This window comes from Micropterus dolomieu, linkage group LG11 (genome assembly GCF_021292245.1).
Source record: "Micropterus dolomieu isolate WLL.071019.BEF.003 ecotype Adirondacks linkage group LG11, ASM2129224v1, whole genome shotgun sequence".
Classification (NCBI taxonomy): domain Eukaryota; kingdom Metazoa; phylum Chordata; class Actinopteri; order Centrarchiformes; family Centrarchidae; genus Micropterus; species Micropterus dolomieu.
The window spans coordinates 13197374-13208052 of NC_060160.1; the positions used below are offsets into that span (position 1 = coordinate 13197374).

At 40.7% G+C, this 10679-nt stretch overlaps 1 protein-coding gene across 10 annotated transcripts in view; it reads left to right on the forward strand.

Moving 5' to 3' along the window:
- qkia (QKI, KH domain containing, RNA binding a) overlaps nucleotides 1–7737 on the forward strand; it is an 80532-nt gene extending 72795 nt beyond the window's left edge. The window contains exons 6-9 of one of the 10 annotated variants that reach the window (XR_006827197.1): nucleotides 156–593; nucleotides 2596–2670; nucleotides 3910–4001; nucleotides 5313–7737. Coding sequence is in view for 9 of the 10 variants with exons in the window: in XM_046063150.1 (XP_045919106.1) it covers nucleotides 156–593; nucleotides 2596–2705 (548 nt within the window). In the remaining variant the exon portion in view is untranslated. Of the gene's footprint in view, nucleotides 1–155; nucleotides 594–2595; nucleotides 3867–3909; nucleotides 4419–5312 lie in introns of those variants that run through there. The other 9 variants (XM_046063151.1, XM_046063157.1, XM_046063156.1 and 6 more) reach the window with 9 other exon arrangements.
- The last annotated feature ends 2942 nt before the right edge of the window (nucleotides 7738–10679 follow it).

Below are 10679 nucleotides of genomic sequence, written 5' to 3' on the forward strand. Positions count from 1 at the left end.
CCCCGACCTGCCACTTCCCATTCCCTCTTTTTTCCCTCCTTTTGTATTTTCACCCTTCACTGTTCATCTGTGATTATGATCAACCACACGACACTTTATCTTTTGTCCTCTTCCTTTCTTTCTACTCCTGTCCTTCGCTCTCTTGCTTATGGCAGCCACCCTTGCATTCTCTCTTGCAGCGGCGGCAGCAGCCGCTCAGGGCCCCCGTCTCATAGCGGCCCCCACGGGTCAGGTGTTGCCTCCCCAGGCACTCCGGCCCCCAACACCAGCTGGGGCCCCCATCATGAACCTCATCCGGCCCACTCAGATGGCTGCCATGCTGCCCAATGGCACCCCCACCCTGGTGCCTCCCACACCGGATGGCGGGCTTATCTACACCTCCCCATATGACTACCCTTACGCCCTGGCACCCACCTCCCTGCTGGAGTACCCCATCGAGCACAGTGGGGTTCTAGGTAAGAGAGCCTGGGGATGCATGGGTGCAGCAGGTACAGCGGCCAACTTTAGCCAGCCTGGACATGAGGGCAGCTTGTTTTACCCCGGAGGGGTGCTGGACGCGGCTTCCATGAGCCACAGTCAGGACTTGTTGAAAGGTAAATATGTCGTGTCCACCTGAGGATCAAAAACAGACAAACTCACAGAGTGGATGTGCTGGTGAAGCTCGTGGTAATAGGATGACCAGCTTTGTGGCTCATATGGACACTGTATTAAAATGGCAAAAGGGGGCAGAAATTACCTTGTGAGGGCTAGGCTCTTGGAAAGTTTTCTTTATAATTTCGGCTAAGGTTACTTCACTGTTTTAGTTACGCTCTCGCCCAAACAGTTATGCTCTCAGGTTTGCCTCTTTTCTGCAAGGTTTATATAGGAGGACTTGCCTCAGTGTGAAATGAGGCATGCTGACAGAACACGCTCACATACACGCAGCCTGCTCTCTAACCCTTTCATGCACTGGCCTGGAGGCATATTCAGTCTGGCGGCAGATCCCCTCGGATTTCTGCAGCTTTTGAAATCATTTCTCTGTGCTGTTCTCTGCAGGCAGGCCTTGATGCCTGTAGTCCCTCTCTCACTCCCACTGGGGATGTTCATTAAATTCCTCCAGTCTTCCCTTTTTTCTTCTCCTTCCCCTCTCCCCATTGTCTTAGCTTCACCCCTCTTGAACTTAAGCTCTGTGCTAATACCTGACGTTCCCCTTAGTTTCTGTGTCAGGAGTACAGTTCAAAATGAAGGTCTATATATAATATTCATTCTCAGTGGTGCTTTAAGCTCAACACATCTGCTACCAAAGAGACAACTGAACATCTACTGATGAAAGAGTCTGATATGAAGACCATATGTTGTATTGAGGCTGTAGTTAACAAAAGCAAAGCTGCTTCCCACTTCAAGACAGAAGAGGCCTCTATGAGTTGCTTTCCAGCTATAATTTGGCACAGTACTCCTTTAACATTGTCCTCTGCATCATCTGGCAGCGGCAGACACAAGTGTGATTTTAGCTGACCTGTGTTTTTGAGGCGCCTCTGGGAGTCATGTGTAGAACAGACAGGGGTAGCTGACTGGCTTTTCTCTCTTTAACTTGCAGGGTTACACCAGCTTAGTGCATTTTATTTACTCACACTATCGATTGGTGCCTTCAGCAACACAGGGCCCTGTGGAACACACTCTTCACACTCTCACACACTCATGCACTTGGCTCAGCTGCCCGCGCTACTGTATCTGGCCACCACTGGCTTCTCTTAGAATAAGGAAATGTCAGGCCATTTGCTGCTTCAGAGTAGCGTAGGTGTCTGTGTAGTCAAAAGGCAAAACTCGCTTTTAACTTGACAAGGAACAGAATCCATGTTGAATTTTAAAACTTACTTCACATGTCCCCTCTTCCTCTGGGAGGGCTTTCTTAAATGCCGGAATCTTAATTCCGGCATGCATTTCATTTTTGTAATACTTGCACAGCAGCTTGTTTGCGTCATGTATCCAAGGCAGTATCCAGTAATGTGGTAGGAAGAAATCAGTTGTTACAAAAATAGGAGGAGAATGACAGCCTATGCCGGCAGTGAACAGATTGACCTGGAGAGAGATGGTGAAAGAGGGAAAGAGAAAATGAAAGAGAGGGAGAGAGGCAGGTGGTGTCTGGCACTATTCAATTACCATCAGAGCTGTATTAGATTTCCTCACCTTTCAAAATAAAGAGACAAATTTCTCTCAATCCCCCTCTGGATCCCAGAGGAAGAATCACATTATTTTTACAGACAGCCCAGGAGTCTGTACCCCTTACCTGCCCCCCTTTTTAAAGAGTCCTCCATATAACTCTTGAGCACTGTGGAATTTTATTACTTAAGTTATGCATTTTTTACATACCAAGTTATAATTCCAAATAGATGTATTATTTTTGTCTACTGCATTTTTCTACACGTAAAAAAAGAAGATATGTGTGGTGTGTGTGTATATGTACTATAATCTGTATTATGTTGCTATTCTGTGTATTGTATTATCTAAGCATTATAATAACAGTTAAAAATGTGAATGTTATTACTGTAAAAGATGACTGTTTTTCCCCTGCTCAAAGTGAATGGTTTCTAACCTTGTGGACCTGTTACAATCTAGGTGCAATGGCTACTAAAGTGAGACGGCATGACACGCGGGTCCATCCTTACCAAAGGATTGTGACCGCTGACAGAGGTCAGTTTAGTCTCTTAGCTACACTCTGCTATTGACTGATGAATTTCAATGATTATTATGCCTCGATGCCTTAGTTGAGAATTTGTATATTGTCTTATTGTATTTTTTGTTTTCCTTTCCCCCCACCACCTTTCCTACCCCATACATCCACACACCAGCTAAATGGTTGCTTGTGGTATGCACATTTTGTTTACATTTAGTACTTAACATATGCAGTATGTGTCGACTGTGTATATGTCAAAGCTCAGGCGAAAGTGATCTTAACAGCTTTTGGTTCATGCAGCTGTGAAGCCAGGACAGGTAGTACTTTGGAGGCAGTGTTGAAGGTGTACAGTGACATTCCTCTGATGTGAGATTAGAGCCTAAAATGGGGCAGGCTTGTTCCCATACATGATTTATCTCCTCTGCTCATAAGGAGCAAAGAAAATGGAGAAGCATTTCTATACTGTATCTGAGGGACCTAGCAGGGAGAAGACAAGTAGCCATGCTGCTACCAGGCACCATTTCACCTTTAAATTTAAATTCATTTTGCATTTTATTTTTCTATAGAAGATAGACACGCACAGACATAAGCTGAGGTAGCTTGCATTTTCTCCAGTGTATTGCGAACAGATTGAAATAAAGCTAAAATACATTTTTAATATTTCAGTTGTACATGAGGTACTGTCATTTTATATTTGAGCATTTTATATCAAATGTATTTATGGTTCTTGTGTATATTTATATTATATAAAAATATACTGCTAAATAAAGAGAAAGAATCGGAAAACATCGATTCATCTATTTATTGCACATTTACCACTAGTCACAGTTATCGCTCACATAACATTAGTTATTGTAAGTCTCCTTATCACTAATCACAGTGTTTGTAACTTGCACTCCAACTTGACACACACTAAAACACTAGATTTTTTTCTTATTTTGTTTGTCTGTTCGGCCTCTCTTTGCTTCTGTTTTGTGGTTTTGGGGGCAATGTGCGCTTAAATTAAACCACCAAGCTACCTGATTCAGGGTGGGGGCTTAGTAGTTGGGATCATGACGTGACAACGTCATGATTATAATGAGATTAGCTGGTTTCAATCATCTCACATTGGCAGGGGACTTAAAAGCAGGGGGCGACATAAGAGATTGCATTCATTTTATTGTTAAAATGATGTCATTCCAGTCTCTTCTTGCTGACACTAATATCCTTTCTATCTTTTTTTTCTGTTTGTTTTGTTTTTGTTTCTAACCACCTAGCCGCCACCGGCAACTAACACATGACCTTCTGACCTCTGAACTCTTCACCCAATGACGAGCCGCCCCAAGCCTGCCTGCTGATCAGTTAACTGGTAATTGCCTTTTGCTAGCCTCTCGGACGCAAGTGAGAGAGAGAGAGAGAGAGAGAGAGAGGCGCCTGCCCGTACAGTTACCCTAACACGTTCTGACAAAAAATAGAAACCAACGCAGAATCTTCACAGAAACACAACAAAACCCAACAAAGTTGTGTAATATTCATTTTTCCCTCTGTTCATTGAGTTCAATTCCCATTCTTTCTCTTTCTTTTTCTTCATGAATCATATACTGGGTGGATGCGTTTGTGGTATTACTCATAAATCTGCACTGAATTATATAGCAATAAAGACCCCCACCCCAACCTGCCCACACCACCCCTCCTTTAATTGCTCTAATTTGGTGACCTCACTTGTATGAATTGAAGCTGAATATCTATTTGACGCAAACCATTTGGTTTCAGAGTAATGACATAACCCCCCCCCCCCCCCCCCCCCCCCCCCCCCCCCCCCCCCCCCCCCCCCCCCAAAGGTTGCCCTTACCTGCTCCCTTCCCGTTCCAAGCCCCACCTATTGGGAGAGAAAAAGAAATGGAAGGAAAGAGAACATACACTCACATTAACTTGTTTTATTTCTGTCATTTTTCACATGTAGTGCAGTTGTTGAGCTCTAAGATGTAATTATGAGCTGACACATTCTGGGTGTGCACCTCCAAACAGCTTTCTGTCTGTTTTTTAAAAAAAAAGCATGGCTGAAATGATTGCAAAAGAAGCTTTTAATGATTTATGTGTTTTTCTTCTGTCTTGGTTTTTTTTTTTTTTTTTGGCTTTACTTTAGAGTCATTTTCTCCACTTGATTTTGGTTTTGCTGTTTGTTCATATTTGACTAATTAGCTTTGCTTAAATTGGCTAGCTAAAAAAGGCAGGTGGTTAACTCTGGAAAACAAAACGCAATCTGATGTTTGAAGCAGGCTGCAGAAAGTAAGAAATGATGAAGGGCAAGATGGGGGGTGGGGGGGGGTCACTTTTTGGGTTGGGGGGTGGGGTGGGGGGGGGTGTGTGTGTGTGTGCGTGCGCGCGTGCGTGTGTTTTTAATTAATACTACAATGAAAGTAGGGTGTGCTGAGGCTTCGGGGACATTGGAGCAGTGCTTATTAGCTACTGACCACTGCTACGCCCCCATCCACACTACATCCATTATACAGTGCCTGATGTATTTAGAAAAATATCTCAATGAGTTAACTGAGCTGTGATTAAAAAGACAAAAAAAAAAAGTATTAAGTGTGCATATTTAGCCAAAGGGTTTTTCAATGAATTATATATCTGCAATTATGCATCTGTCTCACAGAGGGCTCTCTTTGTGATTTTACAGTTTGGAAAGGTGTGAATTTGTGGTGCCTGCCTTCAGTTGGAACAGCAAGCCAGTCAGTTAGATGATTTTTGACCCATTATATTGTTTTTGAGGAGGCGAACGCAGGCAATTAACACTAAATCAACATGCTACTCAATTACAGTACATCGCTAGAGGGAAGGGCACTTTGAAGTTGTGTACATAAATGCTTTTGTCATGATACCTGGCTTCAGTATTCAGTTGTTTCATCAGCCACATTGCCAAAAGAGCTTTTATTTTGTTTATTTTTCATTTTTGCATCTCAACATTTGGCAATTATTAATCATTTACAATTATTTTTAAGTGTGTGTTTTTTTTTTTTTGTTTTTTTTTTAACCCCAGTTAAAATCACTTGGGACATAGGTGGGCCCCTGTGCAAATAAAATAAAAAAAAACATGTCTCAGTTAGAATTATTTTAGTGATGAAACATTAATTTTTGACACATGACACACCATCCAAAAGCGCATCCACAATGTGTCACACCTCCCTGTGGTCATAGTTTAACTCCTGAGCCCACAATCTTTTGTTCGACTCTCTCAAGAAAAAATAGGATGTGAAAGCCATGCCTGCCTGTTCAAATTGCTTTATACATAAGTCTTTTATTTATATATATATATATATATATATATATATATATATATATATATATATATATATATATAGATATGTCATTGCATATACAAATACAGAAGAGAACAAAAAATAGATAATTTTACAGGGTGCTGGAGAAGAGGAAAAAATAGAAAATCTATTTTTGGCAATTTTAGCTTTTGATACTTTACTTGCAGTTACAAAATCAGAAAAATTAACTTAAAAAAAAATTTAAAACAGTATAGGGGGGAAAACTGAGTGGGTGAGGAAAAAGTGCTGTTACCTTGGATATGATTGCAAAGGAAGACGAAGACCAAAACAGTCGTAACCCTTAAAGTCAGCGAGGATCAGAGCAAGACAGACAACTAGAGAGTTTTTTAAAAAAATGATCAAAGTGCCTTATCAACAGTGGTTTCTGTTTTCTGAGTATTCCAGTTGTGTTCAATAATATCCAGCACCCACCAAGATGGCGCAGAGAGGAATGGCTAGTGTTACATGCTCTGAATAGTTGAGCAGGGTATCTCCCACCATATCGGGGCGTTACCGAAGTTATTCTATGCAAAAAGAATAGCAGTCGTTTTGACCAGCTAAAATATGTGCCATGGTTTTGTCTTCCTGAAATTCTTTTTTTCTCTTTTTCCTTGACTTGATGGCCCTTTACTCTGCTGTATGTTGCAGGTTTTGTTCTTTTTTTTTTTTTTTTTAGATTTTAATGATCATATGAAATATTGTCTTGATTTTTGGTGACTGTGACTAACTTCCTAGAACAAATTGAACTGCCAATAGCAATGCAGTAGTCTGCCAGAACATGTGTTGATCATGAGCTGAGAAAAATACATCACATTCAAGGGAACAGATATGAAAGGGGAGGGCCCCCCCTACCCCCTTTGTTATTAAGCCCGTTTGTTTCAACAGCTGCAAACTGAAAGCAATCTAGTCCATGTCTTGCAATGTCAATTTGCCAACAAACTATCAATACAATCACGTGATTTATAAATGAAATGCTGGATAATGAAACAAGCAACTCCATTTCACAGCCAAATAGTTTTCAGTTATTGAAACAACCAACAGTTTATTGCTAGAAGGTGAAATAAACTCGTAATATTAAATTGAGGAACTCTTATATCCCAATATTACCCTTGGCAGTTTGTTTTTCTATTCATAGCTCTTTTCATCATGCTGTTACACCGAAAGGTCAATGAATTTTTCTTTTTTCAGTGTTATTATTTTAAATTGAAATGCAATATTAAAGTGGAGCAAGAGATGGCTATTCAGCATTTGACAGTATTAAGAAAATTCCTTCTGCAATGTTACAACATGCTGTGTCATTGTGAAAGGCTGGATAAGTCATCAGGTGAAAGGTTAACTCTATACCTACCGTATTCTCTCTGGCCTGCCTACTACATGTATGATAATGTAATTAACAGCCATTGTTACAGGTTTATAATGTATTTTTCTAATCTCATTTTATATGTATATTAATCATGTTTCTGAGTGCTTTTTTTATTTTATGAAACCCACTGCAACTCCCCCCCCCCCCCCCCCCCCCCCCCCCCCCCCCCAAAAACAGCCCTGTTCCTCCCCCCTTCTCTTTTACATCTTGAAAACTGTCTCTTGTGGGGAGTGTTGCCTTTTCCCTGTTATATTTTGTTTTCTTGCCAATTCCCAGCTTGTTTAACTCATTAGCTACTTTATTAGTTTTCTTGTCATACGTATTTTTACATGCTTGCATTTAGTTTTCATGGTGTATGCTGTTATTTTTCTTATTAACCTCTTGGCATTTATTTTAATAAAACATTCTTAGTAAGAATTTTACTAACTTGCTGATATTTTTGTCTTGTGTTTTTAACCAGATTCATGAATGTATTACCTTGGTCTGGTTCACGGACTAACACGATTAAAACTGGTGTCTGGCCGCCACTCTCACTGACTGACTGGACATGCACACTACACAAACGCGCACACACAAAACACTAGTCAACTGTGCACATATGCTCTATATGCAATTACTCAACACACATGCGCACACACAACCTAACTGGAAACTGCACGAGTTGATACGCGTCGCCCTCACTCCCGCTCACGCACTCTCACCTCTGTGCTGGACAAATCTGCTGACACTCTTCATACTTGCCCTCCCCACTCAGTTCCAACACCGCTGCTGTGTCTCGTCGCCTCTGTTAGAGACAACTCTCTTGTTAGCTGTCCTGTCCTTCTGTGTCACTGACCCTCATGAGACAGGAAGTGTCGCAGCGTGTGTGTGTGGGGTGGGGTGGGGGGGATAAACTGCACGTTGTTTGAGGACACTGGTTAACTTCTGGGTGAGCTGTTCCCTCTTGAACAAAGCACACTCTTGATTAAAAGGGTAATTTGTGTGTACACAATGGCTAAAACCTAATCCCTTAAGATAAAACTCTTCGTTTTCCGCATGTCGTCTCAAACCATTAGTTAGTGCAGGATAATCTGTGCAAAAATACTGCCCGTTGGTCATCTCAAAAGGATTAATTTTACTGTGAATTATGTAGAGCAGGACATCTCATCAGCACACATGCAACAAGCAAATTCATAGATGACAGTTGTGTGATAGTCTAAAGCTGTCCTTTTTTTCTCCCCCTTCTCCATTGCTTCCATGGCTTGTTATGCTTGGATAGCAGCATTACAGTTATCACCAGCTGTTGTCTGTTTGGTGAGCACTTCTCCCCGTTTGGCTTATTGATATAACTGCTAATACTGGGCAATAATGCTTAGACACACACCAGTACACCATGCCAATATGAAGTACTTTTGGGATCAAAACAACCTTACTATTCCTTCCAGCATAAATTGCTGATATCCCTTTCAGCTAGCTAGTATTTATTGTTTTTTGGGGGAAGTATTTTTTTTTTGTCTGAAACACTGCCAGTGTGTGTTGTTCATTCTACTACTTGTGTCAGTGCACTCATCACCGGGTTCATTCAGCTCTCTTCTCTCTATTCAGCTTTCTTCCTCCTCCACTAATTCAAGGTATCCACACTGACACACAAGCAAAAGATTAACTTCATTAATCCTGATTATTACTTTAACCCACTGAGTGATGCCTCCACATTTATTTCTTCTTTTATTTCTCTCCTTTTTTTAAATCTGCACAACAAAAACAACTTGGCCTTAAACTGCTACAGTTGTCTTCGTGTCTCAGCAAGCAAAGAACAAGGATTAAAAGTGTCTAACATCAAACTTAACATTTCTCTTCTCTGGAATTAACATTTTGTCTTTGATCTGAAAACGGGTGTTTTCGCCTATAACACCTGCTTGTACACCAGCAAGTAGAGACAGAGATTGGATTACTGGCAGCCAGTCCAAATTGTTTTCCCTCTTTTACACATCTGGTATTATGAGCCATAAGCTTATTTATTGATGTACGATCAGTCTTTTAATATTCTCGATTGGCTTCTTTGTGCCATAATGAGCAACTTGAGCTAAAATCCGTCCATTAGCAGAGATATTTATGCTGTCACAAACCTTTTCCTTTTGATATGTCGGAGAGGTTGTCCATGGCTCGTCTCAACCACCAGACTGATGGGGGGGGGAAAAAAAAACATCAAGTGTCATGTTATTTTTTCCAGAGCACAACATGTATTATAAACACTGCCTAAACTTTTGCATCTGTGAGTTAGAGTGCCTTTTGTCCCCTGAGATTGGAAAATTTGATATTTTTGTACTGTATCTTGCCAAAAGCGTTTTTCTTTTTGGGCACAAAAAACAAAATGTCCACGCTTTTTTTGTACATACTTTATTTAAAATAGAAACTGGGAAAGTTTGACAACAAATTGGGAATTTGATCACAGGCGTTTCCCACCTGTTTTGAATTTGATGAAGTGAGATTTTTATATTCCTGACTGGACCACAGTAAGCGGTAAACGTCTGCGTTCTGCTGCCATCTCTGGCCGAGTTCTCAGTGCCTTTCCAAATCTGTCGCAGGGCATTCAGTGTATTTATCTACTAACCACCCTTTTCACCTGTCAGTCTTTTATTTTTCTTCTGTTTAACAAACATTCCTCCAATGAGTTAAACGGCAGGTTAACCAATCAGTATTGGTCTCAGCGATGTAGCACTCAGGTGGTTAAAGGGCAAATGCTACCAAAATACAAAATACAGTAAGCCCCACTGGAATATTGTTTTGACTGTGATAAACATGCATTAAAAAGTATAATGCAATTTCTTTCCTAAAATTATACTAGTATGGTATATACTGTAGGTTCCTCATCCATGTAGTGGTGCACTAAAATCTGAGATTTTTTTTTCTTTTTTTTGTGGAGTTGTACGTTTTTATGTGAAGTAGCCTTTATTTTGTTTTGTGTTACCTTGTTTTATAGAGGGTTAGACTGAGAATTTTGAATAGGGTGTAAAACATGTAATGCCAGTTTTTGTTGCTCACGCCAAAAAGGACAAAAAAGGAAAACAAATGTCATGTGTGCAATAAAGAACCATATTTACAAGCTTCCTTCTGACTGATCTACCTGGACTGGTCCTTTGCCTCTGCGCTCTGCTTCTTTATCGGTGACATCATTTTCTTTGGATTTGCTGTGATTTTTTGGGCGTTTAAAAGGTAGGTGCGCCACATTTGCAGGAAATAAAATGTGAAAGTTCAATGCTGGCAAAATAACTCTTGCCTAAGCCCCTCAAAGTGAGATCATGCCCTCTCTTTAGATTTTACTGTGTTGGTGAATTGTTAACCTTCTGCCAGGGTCACAGCAAAAGCTTTCACTCTGGAGATGGTA